This window comes from Adelges cooleyi, unplaced genomic scaffold, assembly GCF_023614345.1.
Source record: "Adelges cooleyi isolate 19-005CV unplaced genomic scaffold, UGA_ACOO_1.1 ACOO_flye_CR_arks_rails_tigmint_CR_PRNA_247, whole genome shotgun sequence".
NCBI classification, from domain to species: Eukaryota; Metazoa; Arthropoda; class Insecta; order Hemiptera; family Adelgidae; genus Adelges; species Adelges cooleyi.
The window spans coordinates 14,295,671-14,316,280 of record NW_026095912.1 but is presented as its reverse complement, the minus strand read 5'-3'; the positions used below and the strand labels follow the sequence as shown (position 1 = coordinate 14,316,280).

The following is a 20,610-nucleotide window of genomic DNA, read 5'->3' as shown; positions in this document are numbered from 1 at the left end:
TAACTTTTAGGTACATATTTTACTACATTTTTCAATATTTTGAAAATTTTTATCACCAAACCTTATAATCCAAAAGGGGGATTTTTGGTTTTTTTAAATGGCAACATGTGTTTTTAATTACATTAATTTGTAGACAAAAAATAAAAAAATATGTTATTTTCCATTTTCATTTATTTTTAATGACTTTATAAAGATTTGATTTTTTTATTGTATTTCTATTAAATCGTTACTACAAAGACGAGTAGTTTTATTACATCGCAAGAAAATAATTTAACGTGTTACACCGTACTCTGTATTATAATCAGATATAATAAATAACCTGTAATCTAAGTAATGTGTAAATAAGAACCGTTATTCTATCATTATTTCAAAATATTTCATAGTGACTTCCTAGTTGTTAGAATGTTGTCGCCAATTGGACAATGCGAACGTAAACAATGTGAATTGTATGTGCTACCGGTTTTGGAAAACCGAACAAATATGATAATTATTAAGAGGGCATCGCACTTGGGTTTAGAGCAAAAGCATTCATTATAAAACTAAAAGAAAACAATATTCCGGAGGGCATAAAAATGTATTTTTTTGGAAAATTACAGTCATTTAAAAATGTTAAAATCGTCGTTAGTTCTAAACTATGTATGTATCGAGCGTTATACTTAGAATAGCGAAAAAAAACGCACCGTTTTGACCTCCGAAATATTGTTCTCTTTTAATTTTATAATGGGTGCTTTTACTCTAAAATCAAAATCAAGCGAGTTATTTTCGGTCTGCTTGAACAAGTTGAGACGAAAAAATATTTGTAAATCGCTTTCAAGGACGCTGTGATAGTCCAAAAAATAAATTAACTACCAAAACAGTGTACTAGTTATTGAACTAATGATTTTGTAAAAAATTGCCTATACTTTGCTCCTTAAAAATGGGCGGTGCGACGCCCTCTTAAGAGGAAATGTAGTGCATTATTGACGAAGTCACAGCTAACGAACAAACGAATGCAAATTCCAACGCTAACATATTTATCGAAATCTGCGTCTACGAATTGTGTGTAATTGAAAACCGAAAATCCCATTTTTCAAATTTTCAAAACGTCGACAAACGTAGTGAAATATGTACCTGTAAGTTGAGGGGGAAAAAAAATTCTCAACAATTTTCATATTTCCCGAGAAAACTAGTGTCTTAGTTGGACCACCCTGTATATACACGCAAAAGGTTATTATTATACAGGGCGTGTACCGCGTGTACACGGGGACGCGCGCTTACCGGACGTCGTGGCGGCCGTCCGCGGCCGTCGGCGCGTCGTCAACGTGTCCGCGTCGCTTGCGTCCTCGCCGATGGCCGCCGTTGGACTTGGTGTGACGTCCGCCGCCGCCGCCGCCGCCCCGTCGGTGTCTGTCGGACGACGGCGGCGGCTGCGGCTGTTGCCGTCGATGGCGTTGCGCGGAAGAAGACGGAGCCGCCCCCGCCGCCTCCGCCTGTTGTGACGACCACATGAGATATTAATTTGTAAGAAGAAAGAAGCAAAAAAAAAAAAAAAAACGGTCTAAGTATGAAAATGAAAAATACGCAAAAAAAAAACCCGCGAGTACAATGTCCGGAGGCGGCCGGGTAATTTACGGTGTTGTTTTTTTTTTTAAGAAACGATCCGACGGCGGACGTGAACGTGAATATTAATATTAATAAATAATTTTGACAACCGTCGCCGCGGTCGAAGACGTTTTTCTCGGCAGCAGTTTGCCAGAAAAAAATATTGAAAAAAAAACCGTGTTTCCGAGTGTAAAAATATATAATATATACTAATAATATTAAAATAAAAAAAGCGCCGGTAGATAATATGTATATATATATTTTAATAAATCGTTATCGTTGTAAACAAACGACGACGCGACAACGAACGGTCTTTGCCGGACATGACTGACTGTTTGAGTTCACGTCGGGATGAGCCGGAGAGGCTCGTGTCCGTGATTTTTTTATACATATAATATAATAATATATATATATACATTTTATTTCTGGCAACGGTCTCGGGTCTTGGGAGAATCTAAAAATAAAATCCTTCACCGAGTCGCACCGCTCTAGATAAAAAGAAGAAAAGAAGAAGTAGAAGTAGCGAAAAAAACGGCGCTAAGCCCGTTTTGTTTGTCACATTAAAATAAAATAAAAAACCGTGTACGGCAACGCCTGTTTTGTGTTGTTAATGCGGGTTTTTCGTGTAAAAAATTAAACTATACATATTTTAATAATAATATTAACAATATGTAACTCACATGTAACAAAATCGTGTGTGTTATATCCACTTTTGAGAGACGCCATGCCGAAAAGTAGGTGTTTTTGTTTTTATTTGCCGTGTTAAAACAATAAATACCTATCAGAACCGAAACAATTAAAATATATCAAATTATTTATTATTTTTATCAAGTTTTACTATTAGGGCAACGTATCTTTTAGGATGCCTACGATTGTATACATAAATAAGTAAATAACTAAACAAGTGATTGACTTTATTTTAATATTAATAAATCATATTTTAGACGTGCATGATCTGATTTCACAACAACTGAATTAAATGTATTTAGGTTTTCAACTGTAAATAAAATGTGTTGAAAATGAGTGCAAAAAAAAAAAAGAAAAATCATATGAGCTGATAACATGGTTTTTGAATAACGATATAACAAATATAATACATAAAATGTTATCAGTTACCATTGATGATCTCTCCAAAAAAATAAATATAAAAACAGTGCATAATATATCTTTTATATTTTCACTGGAATATTTATTTCAAATTTGTGTATCTTTAAAGATACAACGCCAAGTTGAGGGTCAAATATTTGTTTAATAATTATTGTTAAAACACTACATTTAATATAACCCTTACAGACCTAAGATTTTTTTTTTCAATTTTTTTTTTTTAGCAAACCGATAAAACTATTATCTTTGAGAGGTATATTATAATTAAAAAAATTAAAAATCTTTTTTTTTTCTGGACAAAGGTACGAAACTGCTTCTTTAAGAACGTTTATTTAAAAGTGGTGTTATCACTTTCAGTATTACTTTCAAACCAGGAAAAGAAAAACTGTAAACATTTTCAAATTTGAACTTAAAAAATTAAATAATCTTTGAAAATAGTTTATTAGTAATAAATAATATCCAGCTGTTGTCGTTTAAAATAAAGAAACATACACATAAATATTATATTCAATATATAATAATACATTTTAATATAATATATACCTTTTTTTTTGGTTTTAGCTTTGTATAGAATGTTTTTTAGACATAATACTGCCACAGATTAGCCGATATAACCTGATGGTGCTTTTCATCAATTACTAAACCCCTCTTCGACTTAGTGTGTTTAGATCTACTTTTTATTTAATTGCTTTAACTCGAAAAATTAATACTTAGCTTATGAGTATTATTTTTTAAACGATTCAGTTAAATGTTTCAATAATTAATTATTAAGGAACGTTACAAACGATGAAAAATTATATTAAACCCAATTTCTGGCTAAAACGTTATTATATAAAAATAATTTAAATTTAAACCATTAATTACGCCTTTTTTTTTTTATCTATTTAATTAGAAATGTTTAAATCTTAATGGAATAATAAAATTATGTCACATAATTAAGATTACTGAAATATTTACAAATGTAAAGGATGTTGTACAATTAGCACAATTAAAAAGGTTGTAAGCTAAAAGTCAATTTGATAAATATTGTAATGTCACCAAAATATTTCGGTGCTTTTGGTCAAACAATTCCATTATGTTATGGTTAAGACTCAAGTAAAGTATACTTAAAATATTTAACAAGTAATACGTTACTTAGCTAATAATAAAAATAACTATTTTAAAAATAATTATGAGAAAACGGTGATTAAATATAAACATTAAATACAATTAAAACGACATTAATCAATCAATCAAATAATTACCCAATCGCTGATTTGTAAGGCCTATAAGTTTATTAACAATGCAATTTATAATTATAAAATAGTCATAAATTCTTTTACAAATCCAGAAAGCATATAAAATATTATGAACATCACTTAACCAAACACTAATCTTGGGATTTATTTTTGTACTCTTTAACTACTTACAAACATGCCCTCGCAGTTAAGAACAAAATATAAGAACAACATTAAACTGGCATCTCATTTGTGTTCACATTTTAATATTATTATATTACTATACAAATAAATGTTGTAATTACCATACAACTATTACTATTACTATTTCATAATAATTAAACTTTATGTTTTTAATACTGTCAAAATATGATTAAATCATATATTTACATGGAAACCTGTTAATAATCATTACACAACTGTATTAAAAATGATTTCCTTAATAATTTCAACAGTATCATGTAAACATAAATATTAATATCAAAAATAATTTCTACTACACTAGACAAAAAAAAAATAAAATTTAAAACATCTTCTCAGCCTTCGCACCGAAGCTACAATAATTAGTTTTTAGTATTCGATTATTACACAAGAATGTCGTTTTTATTTTGGAAAATAAATGAGGTGAAAAAATGGATTGTAGTTGATGTGTATATTAATTTAACATATTTGATATGATCTACACCTATCGAGTTTCAACTATTAGATTATAATGTACTCTTATTTGTAAATCAGTCCCCGTTTCCAATGTAGATAGGCAAAATAACTTGATCTGCTAATTGTAGTAAACACAAATGCTGTATATACAAAACAGTACCGAGTCGGAAGCTGCACGTTTTTAGTAAACAAGTTAAATTAAATTATAAATATATAAACATCAGTTATGAATAATCCTTGAGCAACAGGCTAAAAATGAATAAACTATTAAAATAAATGTATATTTATATCAGACTTCGGTTGTCTCTGCGTCACTCACTTATAAAAATCACATAATACTAAAACTAATTTCAACTGTATAAGTATAAAATATCACAATCGAGTATAAATAAATAATAAACCGTTTGTTTTATTTACAATAAAAATTATCTCGGCAACAAAAATTGCGTTATTAAAAACGAACTTTGAAAGTTTAATTTCAAAATTTATATAATTTCCCTTATTCGTATAAAACAGTCCCCGAGCCAATTTTATATTGGGACGGTATTTTTAATTAATCTCTACACTGGCTGTGATGTAAAATCATGGCTGTGCAAAAAAATTGTAAAAACTGTGCGTCATTTAATGGGATTTTTTGATTCACAGAAACATGATATTGTTAAAATGTTCGTTTGAAGAAGAACGCCGACCAAGCAACAGCTGGTGTATTTGAACAGTCGTGTAAGACTAGTAGGTACAAACTATGGCAAACAACAGCTGGTGTACTTGAAACAATAACACACCGTTGTTGGACTGCGGTTAGTGGTGTATGCGCCGACAAAACTTGTTCGAATAAAAGTACATATTTACACGGATAAAGTTTAACGCTAAAACACGCCGACTGTTTGTGAAGTTCGAAACAAAACAGTGTAGTACGTTGCAAGTAAATGCAAGACAATAAACGGTCACTGCGCTAACGACGGTAGTTTTTAATCTATTATAGTGTTTCAAACAAGTGGCGGGATTCTTTGAGAAAAATGTATTTAAACGTACTGTGTTCGTTGGCGTTAGTAATGGTGTGCGGTTATCGGTGTTGCGTTACGGATATGGACAGGGAAACGTTTTTGAAAGAGATTTTCGCGCTGTTGGCCAATTCCGGTTGGAAAAACATTACCCACGTGGAAACCAAATTGAATCCGAACGTCGACCGATACTACACGGTATACGAATTGCTGGACGAGTCCGACGACATGGCCGACGTCCAAGAGAAATACCTGTTGACCGTGGATTTGCTCGGTTGTGTGTACATGGACGCGCTGTTGAAATACCTGAACCTGCTGGCGCACGGTTTGACCTGTTGCCGGCAAGCTTTGGACGCCGCCGACGTGCCCCGGTTCAAAGGGTGCATAATGAGCACGGTGCGCCAAATCAAATACTCGGCGGCTCACCTGAAGCGGCTGTACGCGGCCGTGGACTACCTGAGGCTGGTGAACCACAAACGAGTGGTGCCCGTGTCCGGAGAACTGCCCACTTACCTGCGGCATCTGAGGAATCTCCGTGAAATTTCGGAGACCAAGTACAAGCTGAACGGGCTCGTCGACTTTTCGCACGCACAACGGGTGGGCGGAATCGAAATGTCCGACTGGGAAGACCAAATGAACGCGTTGACCGAGTTCGTCGGGCAGGCTAAATCGTCGTTGACCGAAGACGTCGACCGCAAGTGCAAACTCCACGATAAGCGCGACATGGACATGGACGAACTGTGGCGGTTCTACAAAGTCGAAACGCCCAGGAGCCGACCGCCAAATGCGGATCCCGTAGGCGACGTCGAAACTCTGATGAACGAGTTCTGGAAACAAGTCAAGTCCGCGTGCTTGAACGATTTGGGTTTGACGTACCTGCACCAAAGAAGCGCCACGTTTGCCTCGTTCAATGACAATGCGAAAACCCGACAGCCCTGACGGACCCTTGCCGCAAATGCACATTTTTAAACAACACTATTTATGGTAAATATTAATATTGTGACGGTACTTTTATTGCTATTGGAAAAAAAACTGTACTCACCCAATAAGAATATTGTGTCAAATTGAAATGTTCCTCGAGATGAAATATTAATAAAAGTAATAAAGATATATGTCTAACGAGTCTTTCATTGTAAAACCGTATCAAGTGGAATGTTATCCAAAGAGGTGGTGTATTTTATTTGTTTACACTGGCTGTAATATTGAATCACGGCTGTGCTAAAAAAAAAAAAACGATACTCTTTGACGTTTCTTAAAACGTCAAACTCTTACTACTGCTAATAATAATAATAACCGAGCACGATTTAATGATATTTCTTTGTAAATAATAACTATTGTTTAAATTCACTGAAACGTCGAATTGTTGACATTTTTTGTTCGGAAAACAGTCCCTCCTACGCAACAGGTGTACTCTCATAGCTATGTGAAACTGGTAGGCGGTTGAAAAACAAAACATCATTAAAAATAATGCAATGTATTTTCGTATGGAAAAACAGCGCACCCGAACATTTTTTACCGTCTCGTGTGTATATTAATTTAATATCTTTGCTGTAGTCTACACTTATCGAGTTTCAACTATTAGATTATGATATTATATTTTTACTCGTAAGTCGGTTCCCGTTTCCTTTGTAGATAGGCAACATAACTTACTCTGCTACTTGTAGTAAACATACGCTGTATACAAATAACAGTACCGCGTTTGAAGCTGCGCATTTTTAGTAAGCAAGTTAAATTTAATTATACATTAGTATAAACCAGCACAGTGGAATCGGGGCGTAGCGAGGATGATGGGAAGGTCACAGAGTCTATAGAAATAATTATAATTGAAAGTAATCAATTCACTTCTAAATAAACGCTTCGTTGCCAATATTGATGTGGATAGTAGGTTCAAACCAGCACTGCAGTCCAAACCAAGCACAGTATAAAGCTAGCCCGGTGAGAAAGTATTATCGATTAGCTAGTAATAGTAAGTGAGTAAGTAAGGTAGGTCCAGTGTAAAACTAACTGTGTAAAACTAGTAGGTAAAAACTATGGCAAACAACTGTCTACTTCAAACTATTGAACAATATCGTTGTTCGACCTAAAGTTAATATGCATCTACAAAAAATAAAACTTTTTAGAATAATAAAATGGAAGAAGTGTCTTGTATGCCAAGCTTTACTGCAAGGTATCATCCTAAGAGCCTTAAAATTTACACACTATCATGCCTTTCCTATGATTGTTTTTACATTACATAATATTGTGTACATAATTATATTAACATAATCTTATAGTTTAATTCTCAGTATAATTAGAGAAATGTGCACCTCATGACTTAATATTTAATCTTATAGAACAACACGATGTTAAACTTATTCTCAAATACTTTTGCCATTTTTCAATTAAAAAGGTTGGTTGCAAAATTTGTTCAATCATAATTTATTGTCAACATTATTTCCATTTTGACATAAATTTTATAAGCACATAATGGAAAAATGTTACTTCGTACAAAAACAAAGCGTTACTTTTAATTTAAAAAATGTTTTAATTTATTTAAAACAATGACAACGATTCGAAATTCTCGGGCAAGATATATAATCAAATATTTCAAGCCACATTTTTAAACCTAAACTAGGTTTTCAACCTAACCTGACCTGACCTGGGAAACCACTCAAATGTATTTTGATTAAAAAATGTCACCCAACAGGACAATTAAGTCAGACAACTATACTCATAAGTCATAGCTCCATTTATAGTGTATACAAAAATAAAATTTCCAAAAAAATGTAATGCCCTACCTTTAGGCTTTAAAACTTCGGTTCTAACTACTTTCATGGCATGTCTTACTAGCAAAATCAAAAATGGCCAAATTTAAATAACAACTAAGGATTTCTCTTTCTGGTGTCAATGTGAACGTGACTAGGAAAGTTTAAGGTCCTAAAATAAACTGGCGGCGTGCAATGGTGGTATGTACACCTCATGTATCAACAAACTATCAGGCTATACCGTACTCTGGTAAATTATTAATATAATATCATTATTATTGACGACGGTTAATTACATATTATTATGATGGCGCTGGATTTGCCAATCCTATGCGTTGTCAATGAATTTGTACCGTCAACGAACTGCGGAAGTCAATCGGAAACTCATCGTCATCCATTGCCGATGTATACTAATATATATATATATATATATGTATTATAATAATATGTGTAAACTGGTTTGGACCGAAAACCACAGGAGAAACCTGGGCGAAAGTGAAAACGCCACGATAATATTAATGTGTCATGATATGTATGACGGATTATACGGATTGATGTGTTCAAATGCAAAGCGGATATGGCAACTGCGCCGAGGAGCACACCGGTCTTGTTACACCCTGTAGTGGCTCGCTGACCGACTGAGGTAGCCGAGGTATAAAAGATAAAAATACAATAATAATTTGTCACCATAAAACATCACCGTGTCGATCCGGGTCACTCCGGCACATCCTTCCTCCATTGTCCTGTGGACTATGCCGGCCGAGTCTGTGATGAAGTGTAAACTACACCTGTTGAAAGGGAATAGACAACCGGTCGGCGAACGGTCACTTGTTGCAGACAAAAGAAAAACTGTTAAAAAAATGAAAACAAAACTAGAGAACATTATCGTCAATATAGGTCAGCTGCAGAATAGTTCACCACTTCCTCTTCGGAAAATACACAGTTTATAATAAAATCTATTAAAAAAAAATACATTTATTTTGGCCTCGTTTGCTTAGCCCAAATTCATATCTTTGGTAGTATGGACAATAAATTTGTAATTTTTTTTTTTTTTTATTAAACAACATAGAAATTCGGTCAGTAATAGTTTAAAATCAGAACTACTCGTTTTCCAACGTTTAAGGCTGCAGTATTCAACCTGGACAGATTTGTATTCAATTTAAAAAATGTTTATACATCAGAAATCGAATACCCAACTCACTTTATATAAGACCACTGGTTGAAAGAAGTTCATATTTTCCCTTTCATAATACTCTATTCACAGTTTGTGACATACTTTGGAGTTTTATTTTCTAAAAAATAATTTATTGTACTTTGTCTGGAATATTTTTTCTGTGTGCACTTTCTATATTAGAGCTTCTTGCGGTAATTACACTATCAGCTTGAGCACAATATAACTAGTACGTTTATTTACTGTATGTCACATATAGATAACATGAATGCCACATTAATCTTTATCTTTAATATATGAAGTACATTTTATGAACCACTTTGTATTAGGAGCCAATTCAATGTCCGAAAGCAGCATTTACCTGATGTTGAGAGCTAAATAAATAGGATTAATTTTTTTTTTGGTAAAAATTTAATTGTTTGACCTGAACGACCGCTCCTACCTATTTTTCTCTTTTCACGTCTCAGATGCCGATACAAAAATTAAACAATAAATTTCAACTAGTCCAAGCCGCGAGTCCGGTGTAATAAAAAATATAATAATTTTCTACAATATTTTACCGTAACGGCTCGGTTTTAATTGCAATAATTATTATTGACCTTGTTCTTCCATCTGATCAATCCAAATGGAGTTTCTAATTCGCACAAGACCAACGGACGTGTACTTGTTTAGTGATCATTATTGTCCCACTTAATATAATGTGTATATATTTTTTTATATATATATAACAAGTATTGTATATGTGTGTATGATAGTTTACTGAACTGAATTAAATCCATCTGATGTAAGACACTGATTTTCTTACTTAAAATGTGAATACTTTGAAAATTATTTTTTTCCTTTACCTGTAGATACATATTTTTCAATATTTTTCAATACTTGGACATTTTTTACTTTCATCCCTTGTGCGTGCATCTTCTAACCGAGTCCATTGAAAAGTTAGACAATGTTTTATTTTCTTTAAGTTTATCTTGACCGCCTTAAAAAGTATTTTCAGATTTTTCTTGACACTTCTTTTTTATCATTTTTTTTTATAATATCTTCGGCTATCAAAAAAAAAAATGATAAAAATAAGTTTCTTATGTAAAATAATTTCAGCTTTCTTAAAAGTTAATGAATTTATTTTTTCGAGAAACATAAAGTCGTTAAAGTTGAGTTTATAATCTAAAAAGTGGCCAAAATTTGAGAATTTTTCAAATATTTTTTTCAGAAAGCTTAAATGATTTTACATGAAATTTGTAAATTTCAAACTTTGTTCTTAATAAAAACGCTTTAAACATGTTAAATATAACATAATTATCCGTCTCTTCGTCGTAAACTAGTTTTTACTAGTTAGGTTTACCATGGCAAAAATGAATTATATTATTAAATCAAAAATGAAGGTAAAACAATCGTAACGCTAAATTGAATTTGTTGAAATTTAACAAATTACAAACCACCATGATATTCACAAACCGTATGAACCAGTCTCCACTGGAAAATATTACATGTTTTTCAAAACCTCCCCATGGGCGAGAAGACATGATGAACTTGATGAACATATATTTCATTATTATTTATTTTTTTATTTTTTTTGTCATGAATAGTTTGCTGAAAATGTAATTACCAAAAAACCGGTTATGGACCTGTTGACATTTTCTGCAAACTGTTCACTTGTTAACAGTTAAAACGTTGAGATTACGTATTTGGAAAATATATAAATATATCAATTTTGGGCTATCAAAACAAATCTAATATATTTGTTTTTTTTTTGAGAGATATTTTTTATTTACGAAGAGCGTCTCTGGGAATTGGTTTTTTAAACATTTTTTTTTTACTATTTTTTTAACAATAAAGACAATAACAAATAATAATAATAATAATAACGTGTGTTCGGGTGACATATTGTGCATGATTATCCACACAGCAAAGCACGGTGAGAGGGGAGGGGACTCGAGAGAGCCCTCCCCTCTGCTGCTGCTGCTGCGTCAAAATCGAGCCTCTGCATTTCACTACTTTCTCATTTTTGCCGAATAATAATTGTCGTTTTTCCAAACTAGGTTTCTCTAACCGCGTCTCGCTTTTGTGCATACCCATCGATTTCTTAGATCATTCGCTTTTAGTACGCGACACGTTCTCCACTCATCAGACGCCGGATTTCTCCATTTGTTTTCTCCTGTCCGCCAAAAGTAAGTAATTTATCATACAAAAACGTACACATACATATATATATACATATATATATATTAGGGTGGTTCTTATTTATGAACTTTTAAAACTTTAATGAGCTACCCCGTCATTTTGTTCATTATTATGAAAAAAAAATTTGGGTAGAATTTGGTTTTGATAACTCACCCCCTTCACGTGCCGCAAGGGGGTTGAAAAATGACCAAATGGGGTAGTTTTATAGTTTTTTGAGTTTAAATAAAAAATTATTGCATTTAGTATAAAATTACATATTAACTTTATGATAGATCATTAAATTCTCTATAAAAAAGGAGTTCACAAATTTTTCCAAAAATGCATTATTATCCAAGAAAAAAAAAACATAATTTTTTTCATTTACGATGAACGATTGGAAATCGAGTAAAACGCTTTTAATGCATTTTATACAAAATTAAATTGTCTACAAAATAGATTATTAGGAAAAATTTCATACGATCAACCATTATGTATTTAAAAATCGTTTAAACAAATATATTGTGAAAAACGAAAATTATCGTTAGAAAAAAAAGTATAGAAATCGACCCGGGAACGAAATAAAATAATCATATTTTTTCCTATAAAAAATGTTTTCCAAATAAATGAAAAAAATTATGTTTTATTTTTTTTCTTGGATAATAATGCATTTTTGGAAAAATTTGTGAATACCTTTTTTATAGAGAATTTAATGATCTATCATAAAGTTAATTTGTAATTTTATGCTAAATGCAATAATTTTTTATTTAAACTCAAAAAACTATAAAACTTCCCCATTTGGTCATTTTTCAACCCCCTTGCGGCACGTGAAGGGGGTGAGTTATCAAAACCAAATTCTACCCAAATTTTTTTTTCATAGTAATGAACAAAATGGCGGGGTAGCCCATTGAAAAACTTTTAAAAAAAAATTCTTCATCTATGACTAAGGACCACCCTAATATATATATATCTGCCTTTGGGTCAATTTCCACACCTTAAGTCATAAACTCCAACGCATTCAGAAACACACCTTATAACGTGTTAGAGAAATGTGTCCACCCTTTCTAGGGGGAAAGGATTTGTTTTAACGTTTTCCGAAAAGAAAGGCAACACTTTTTGTTACATTTTTTTAAACTTTTGTTTACTAAACAGTTCGTCTTTCTTTTGGTAACTATACAACGATCGAACCGTCCAAGAAACTCTTTAAGCGACCCCCACCCCTCTCCGAGAAACTTGTTGAAACTTACTTGCATGTCTGTTACGACGAGAAGAATGTTCTCAAGTTTGTTTGGATTTTTGCCGGTTTTTCTTCTACAATTTCTTCGGTCATCGACAAATTTGTATTGAAAATCAGTTTTTTATGTAAAAAATGTCATTAAAACTGAATTTATCTTCTAAGAAGTTGGGTTTTCCGCGTTGCCCGAAATTTGAGGATTTTTCTAATTAGGTTTTTTTAGAAAGCTGAGAAAATTTCACATAAACTGGGTAAACAGTTTTAAATTGAGTTCTCCGTAAAAAACGGTTAGAAAAATTAAAAATAAAAAGGAGAAAATTAATAGAAAAGTCAAAAGGTTAGGTTAGGTTAGGACCAAACTAATCGAAAATAGATGAAATAATTTTAAGTAAAAATAAGATCATTTTCCGTTTTCTCGACTTTTCTATGAATTTCACCTCTATTTTTATTTTTCTAAGCGTTTTAATGGAGAATCTAAAATTTAAAAATGTAAAATTTTCTCAGCTTTCTAAAAAAAATTCTAAAAAGTTCTCAAATTAGCAACCAATTTTTTTAGATAAATCCAATTTCAATGACTACTTTTTTTTACTCGAAAAAGAAATCATCATTTTTCAGAAAGCTGAGATTATTTTACATTTTATAAGAAACTGATTTTTAATCTTTTTTTTTTTTTTAATGGCCGTGGATACTATAAAAAAAAACTATAAACAAGAAGATTTACAGAGTGATCTTTTTTTCGTGACCACTCCATATCTCTTTGGGCTTTTTTCAAAGTGTTTTTATATAATGTGTTCTCAATTTCCCACAAATATGTACGTTTCTATCCGTCATCTCCAAAAATAATTATTTATATAATAACTTTTATAATAGCTATTTTTATAGTTATTCGAGTTTCAAGATTAGGGCATTTTAAGTTTCAAACGTTGATATCAAAATATTTAGTTATGGTGGGAGGTAAGAACATAAAAACTTGTGTAAAACTGAGATCACATTGTATAAAAAAAAAATTTAATTTCCTATTAAACTCTATGATGTATTGAGTGGCCCATGACAAAAAAAAAGCACTCTGTAAATACAAAGGGGGTGCCCTCAAAGATAAGACAAACGAAATAACTTCTGTTCTAGTGAATATTTTAAAACAAAAATGTTTAAATTAATTAATATTTATTTGCGCTATAAGCACAACGTTTTTTTATTGCACTCAACTATTTTACATTTTTTAATTAATCAATTTAAAAAAGTTTAATATATTTAAGTTAGTTATAAGTGTTAGTAGTGTAGGAGTGGGAGGGTGGTGAGTGCGGTAGGAGCAATGGCCGTGTAGATAGAAGAATAAGCTATGCCTTTAACCTTTAATGAAGTAAAAAGTAATAACCCAAAACCCAAGGTAATGGACCTGTCAAAATTCTCAGCAGATTATTCTCAATAAAATGGCTACCTTGAATTTTTTTTTTTTTAAATGTAACAAAAAGAAATAATTTAAAAAAAGTAAAACAGTTAAGAAGTCATTTGGTTTGCCTTATCTTTGTGGGACACTCTGAATATATATATATAATAATTTTTTAATTAACCACAATAGGCTGATTATTTTTAACCAGTTTTAGGTAATTACTTTTTGGGCTCTTAAACTTCAAAATTCATGAAGGGATGAAAGGTGGTGTGTAGTATTATTTTTATCTGCTCGCACTACTCTACCGCTCACTACATCCCGTCCTAATGTTTAAACTCTAAAAGTAATTATCCAAAACCAAGCTAAGATAACGTACATGTTATCTTTTAAAAATAATATATGATACACACATAAGAGATAGTGTTAAGTCGTTGAAAACGTACCGAATTCAAGCTAACAAACAACTATTAAAGTAACGTTAACAATACATCATTTTTTAAGCAAATTAAATTAACACTTTACCATTTGAGTTGGCTGAGCTCTGGGAAAAAAATCAAATTTAAATATAATCTAACATTGTATAACAATAACCTACATTTCTTTAAGATCAACACTTGTATGCGACCGAATGAAAGAATCGAAGATCTTGTCACGGGTAAAACTAATCTAACTACAATAGAGTGTATAGACCTTTATTATGGACCTTATTATATTTAACGAGTAACAGTGAATTTAGCTGTTAAATATAATGTATGCTCCTTATATGAATTTTCTCAAATAGAATTTTATATTATATTCATTGAAAATTAAATTGAAAAAAATAAATGGTCGTTTTAAAACAACAATTTTTTTTATAATTTTGACTTTAAAACTTAGGTAGGTAAATTGAATTGAAAGTATTTTAATATTTGATAATAATATTTTAATATAACTTGAATATTTTTACACAATTTAAATTAGACCATTCATTGTAGTCGACATTTTGTCTAGCTCTTTGGTCTAAAAAAAACCAAAATGGCTTTTACTTATAGAAAAAAATGTTTAAATTAAAAACAACACTTCGAAGCTTGTACAAATTAACTGGTTAATTAATTGAAATGTTCGACATTTATTAAAACCTCTTTTTCTTAAATACAAAACTCCTTAACAAAAGACTAGCACTCCCTAATTTTTTTATTATGGTCTTTTTTATCATATTTATCTTTTAATGTGTAATATTAAAACCGTCGAAAAACGGGAATAGAACAAAATATGTAAATATAATTCGTTAATAGATTAATATACTGAGTTTATAATGAAATAAAGGTTAATAGTTAATTAATTATCATAAAACATTATTTTGCAATAATAAATGAAAATATGAAAAACAATTATCGAACTAAATCCAAAAAAAAAAAACAATTTTAAGCAAAACCAGAACACATCCAAAGCCAATTTTATAGCTTTAAGTTTCCATTATTTATTTATCAAAAAACTCGAAACACAGGGTGATCATCAAGAATAAGACCTTCAGAACGTTTCCTCGTTTTGAAATCAACTGTAATCACAAAATGTGCCATAACATTAAGACCTTGTAAAACTTAAAACTTAATTCCAAAAATTTAGGGTTTTTAAATTAAGCCGCCCTATTTGTTCACCATTCCTGGTTTGGGGGTTGAAAGAGTTGACTGGGAGTGGTTGTCTGGTCAATAACCAGCTTTGGAAGATTATTTTTAAGGTTAATAAGTTTTGAATTTAGGATGGTTAGTTGACTGCGGTTGAGTAATGCGCACAGATATAAAATACTTCTACACTCGAGTCTTAAATTTGTATGATTGTATAAACCTAACCTAACCTAACTTAACCTAACCTAACCTAACCTTACCTAACCTAACCTAACCCAACTATAGGTGTCTTATCCGAAGTAGCACCCTTGAAAATGTGCTTAATTTTAAGTTATCCCACGACAACACATAGCGAATCGCCGTAATAACTTTGTACTTTATGTTTCAAACACAATAAATTATTTATGTTTTGTGTACGTCTTAGAACAAAGAAAGTACAACACAGTGATGCAGACGGCTTAGACGGTACCGTGATATGGCTAACAATACAAATTTCAAAAATCTGCAATGGACTGCGAGCTGCGGATTGGGCGACGACGTCAGCCAAGTGGGAAACTTCTACAACGGTGCCACGGTGTTCGTGACCGGCGGCACGGGGTTCGTGGGCAAAGCCCTGATTGAAAAACTCCTTCGGTCGTGTCCGGGGATAAACACAATTTACATTTTGATCCGGCCGAAACGGGGCAAGGACATCCAGTGCCGATTCGAAGAGCTGCTGAAAAATCCAGTAATTATTAGTCATGCTAATATTAGTGACGAGGCGGTCGGTTAACAAATTACCCAGTCAGTAGATCTTATCTTAAGAAATAAATAGATTTTTTAACATGTCTATACATTATGTTATTGCACTGGATACAAGAACTTTCATTTCGCAATTTTCGCGTTACACTTTCAGTCAAAGATAAGAGATTAGTGATAAGAGATAAGAGGGTAATATAAATGATAAGAGATAACATGATAAAATGTTTTAAAATGAGCAGAGACAATAACTAGATTTTATATTATTTATTATTTTGACATACTTTGATGGTTATTAGTTGGCCCAAATTCAATATATTTTCCTACAACATAACCCCACCCCATCTGAACTCGAGGTTTTCAAATGGTAACGTATATATTATTTCTTAATTCTGAAATCTTCTGCTCAATATGCAACACCACATATTTGATTTGTTGACCAAATCACGTTGGCCACACTGTTTTATTTCGATTTGCGCGGGAAATCGACTCGCGGGATCAGATGTACGATTAAGTCAAAAGATAAAGCTATAATCGAATAATGGATAACATGCTAATCGAAACTGATTTTTTCGTTCTCTTGTAAGTTGAAAAAAATGTGATACGAGGTGTTCCATCTTAAGCGTTCATTTTTATTTTTTTTAATTAAGTAGTTAATTTTACTGGTCGAAAACCAGTGTTGGTAATTACTTTGTAAGTTTAAAATTTAGTACTGTGCCGCCATTTAAGTTTTTAAAAGAGGAAGCAAAAGTTTTGACCGGTCCATATAACTTAATTAATATAATAATTGAATGAAAAATAATAGAAACTACACACAGTAGTCAGTCACAATAATTAAAAGCAATTATTACGATAATAACAATATAAATTGGTTTAACTAACTCTAATACTCTACCACGGTATAATTAGCCTGCCAAACAAAAATGGTTCTCTATCATTTATTGTAATCATTTTTTTGTTTTATTATAATAAAAATGTGTCATCAATTTGATGTCACTTTAGGTTTTTGACCGCATACGGTTTTCTACCGACTCGACAAGATTGTTCGACAAAGTGGTGTGCATCAATGGAGATGTTTCCGACCACGAGTTGGGTCTAAGCGCCGAAGACAAGCAAACACTGTGCTCCGAAGTCAACGTGGTCTTTCATTCGGCAGCTACGGTCAAGTTTAACGAGTCCTTGCGTACCGCCGTCACACTCAACACGCTAGGTACACGACGAGTCATCGACCTGTGTCGGTCAATGGACAATTTAAAGGTAAATGGAAGTAATCCTCGCTTCTTCGAAGAGAAACATATGAATCGCGAATACGTTTAATGGCACACAAGCACTCCTAACCTTAGCTGAACATTTAGTGACAATAGTTAAGGAAGCGAGATAAAAAGGCACATTGTCCAAAAAGTTATAGGTCAACAATAGGACAGGGTTCATTCTCGCAGAAAAGGGTTCCGCAATTATTGAGATGACCCCCAGCCATATTAAACATACCCACATTGACCGGCAACATTGTCTTGATTCCCTCAGGCAATGGTTCACGTTTCCACGGCCTACTCGAACGCCGACAAGATGACCATCCAGGAGACAGTGTACAAGCCACCCGGTGATCCTGACTATGTGATCAACTGCTGTCTGAAAATGTCCGAGGAAGATCTCCAGAAAGTAGGTCGGAAGCTACAGGGCAAACACCCAAACACTTACACCATGACGAAGGCAATGGCCGAATGGGTGGTCTCCGAACAAGCCGACGACATACCGGTGGCCATCGTCAGACCGAGCATAGGTAACAATCAATCAATTGACGATGCAGTTAACGTTTACACTTATGTAAACGCCCGTTGTCCGAAAGCATTCCCTTTTGTGAATTTTTTTTTTCCATCGAAAATCCTCTTTTCGTATAATATGTCTTCAGTTCAAGCAGGCGATCGAACAACGAAATGATTATATTTTATCAATTGACTTCTGATATGGAATACAGCACACCGTTTGCATCTTGTTGATGCTCTCAGGTTGATTGGCCTGTAAGTATTTTAGAAATCTCGCATCGTCCGCCTTAGGGGCTGCTGAGGTTTTCCGGTTCGACCTCCTTTCGGTCATGTGACCGATTCCAACCAACACAAAGTAGATCCAACGTTTCTTCTTTTAATTGGTCGTTCGTTTCGTTGAGATAGTGCCAACGACAGTACACATGTTAATTGCATTGTTCCTCGTGTTTCCGACAGTGACGGCAGCGTGGAAGGAACCGTTCGAGGGATGGGTGGACAACATTAGCGGCATCACTGGCATCATGATGGAGATAGGACGGGGCACCATAAGGAGCATAGTTTGCGACCAAAAACTACGAGTAGACATCATACCCGTGGACATTCTAGTCAACACGTTGATCACTTCGGCCTGGCACACGGCCGTCCACAGGCAAAACGCCGTCAGGGTGTACAACTGTACGTCCGGTGCTCTGAACCCTCTGCGCTGGGAAGAACTGGGCGGTCTGACGCAATACCATTCGCTCGCGGCTCCGTCCAAATACCTGCAGTGGTATCCGGGTTTCTCGTTCCGCACCAACCGCATGGTCCACAGACTGTGCGAGATACTGTTCCACTTTGTGCCGGCGTTTGTTTTGGACATTGTGCTGCGGCTGACTGGATCCAAACCGATGTCAGTACAACAGGGCCCGGTCGACTGTAGTTACGGTGTTCCAACGAGAACGGCGGGGTTTCAAACGGCGGGGTTTCAAACGGCTGTAGATGGTGAAGCATCGGGCCTACAGCGGTCTGGTAGGGCTTGAACGAAAGAGGGAGTTGTCGAGTTTCGAATGGCCGCCGCTTGAAGCCCCGGCGATTCTTTTTGGCACGCCCAATAACACTGGTCGATCCGTTTAACGTCGTCGGATGCTTGCAGGATGTTGAACGTTTACCGACGGTTCAAGATGGCGGCTCGGACGGGCGAATTCTTCGCTCTCCACCAGTGGCACTTCATCAGCGACAACATTAAGCAGCTCAACAAGGATGTCACGTCCGCGGACCGACGCGCCTTCCCCGTGGATGTCACCCGAGTGGTGTGGGACAGCTACGTCAAGGACTACGTGTTCGGCATACGCAACTTCGTGCTGAAAGACCCGCCGTCGACCATACCAGCGGGACTGAGGAAACTGCAAAAGTAAGAGCCAACGAATTCGTTGTCAGAGCAATAGAAACGGTCATTCCGAGAACGACACAGGTCATAAATTCATGGCTGAATTTTCACCTGTTTACAGACCACGTTCCAATAAGACATGCGTGACTTTTGTTGGTTTTGCAAAGAATAGCGATAATTTACTACAACCGGCAGCTCGTTTGAAGGGGTTGTATAGGGTCAGACCCACCAATCCCTTCCCTTGTACATTAAACGTTTTTTTTTTTTTTTGGAATGACCGATTCAATCGTTTCCCACTGTTCCTATTTGTATGATCAACCAGTGTTTAACAACTATACCGTTACCCGTTGTTGGTTTTTAGGTTTTACTGGCTGCACAGGTTGGCACAATGCGCGTGCCTGGGAGTACTTATGCACGTTATCAAGTTGAAGTGAATCCTTTTCTAAAACAACACACTTCCAAATCGTATTATTACTTGTCTATTAGATAATTACAAATATTATTTATAAATATATTATTTTAATAATTTACCATAAAAACTCTAAGAGTGTTGTTTTTTTTCTTTTTTCATCAATGGCTGGTTAGGCTGGTCAATATTAAAAAATGGTCACTCATTGTCAGTAAAAATATAACTGACTCACTTTGGATTGTTTTTATATTATTTTTTTGGATTTAAAAATTCACCTAAAGGTACAATTTAAATATATTTTCGGTGTCGTTAAACTACTTTGTATACTTAAACTACTAAATTTTAATTGTAGCTGATGTACAACGGTCACATAAACTACATAAGACGGCACTTTGGTTATGCAATTTCGACACATGCGTGTGTATGTAATGTCAAAGCTATCCGTTTTAGACAACTCATTATTTATTATTTAAA

At 33.7% G+C, this 20,610-nt stretch overlaps 2 protein-coding genes across 2 annotated transcripts; both read left to right on the top strand.

The window, feature by feature from the left end:
• Window positions 1-2,256: 2,256 nt before the first annotated feature.
• LOC126836701 (uncharacterized) lies at window positions 2,257-6,630 on the top strand. Its single transcript, XM_050570311.1, has 2 exons — window positions 2,257-2,315; window positions 5,205-6,630. The coding sequence occupies exon 2, from the start codon at window positions 5,576-5,578 to the stop codon at window positions 6,497-6,499; it is 924 nt and encodes a 307-aa protein (XP_050426268.1). The 5' UTR covers window positions 2,257-2,315; window positions 5,205-5,575; the 3' UTR covers window positions 6,500-6,630.
• A 4,878-nt stretch (window positions 6,631-11,508) lies between these two features.
• Window positions 11,509-20,263, top strand: LOC126836561 (putative fatty acyl-CoA reductase CG5065). The gene is made up of 7 exons (XM_050570089.1): window positions 11,509-11,643; window positions 16,285-16,587; window positions 17,601-17,855; window positions 18,123-18,378; window positions 18,818-19,250; window positions 19,494-19,751; window positions 20,089-20,263. The coding sequence occupies exons 2-7, from the start codon at window positions 16,336-16,338 to the stop codon at window positions 20,159-20,161; spliced, it is 1,527 nt and encodes a 508-aa protein (XP_050426046.1). The 5' UTR covers window positions 11,509-11,643; window positions 16,285-16,335; the 3' UTR covers window positions 20,162-20,263.
• The last annotated feature ends 347 nt before the right edge of the window (window positions 20,264-20,610 follow it).

What these genes read in the sequence shown, in the direction of transcription:
- LOC126836701 (XM_050570311.1), top strand. Translation starts at nt 5,576, where the DNA reads ATGTATTTAAACGTACTGTGTTCGTTGGCGTTAGTAATGGTGTGCGGT.
- LOC126836561 (XM_050570089.1), top strand. Translation starts at nt 16,336, where the DNA reads ATGGCTAACAATACAAATTTCAAAAATCTGCAATGGACTGCGAGCTGC. An exon ending in AAGAGCTGCTGAAAAATCCA is followed by an intron (nt 16,588 to 17,600) that starts GTAATTATTAGT and finishes ATGTCACTTTAG; the next exon opens with GTTTTTGACCGCATACGGTT. An exon ending in CTGACTGGATCCAAACCGAT is followed by an intron (nt 19,251 to 19,493) that starts GTCAGTACAACA and finishes GGATGCTTGCAG; the next exon opens with GATGTTGAACGTTTACCGAC.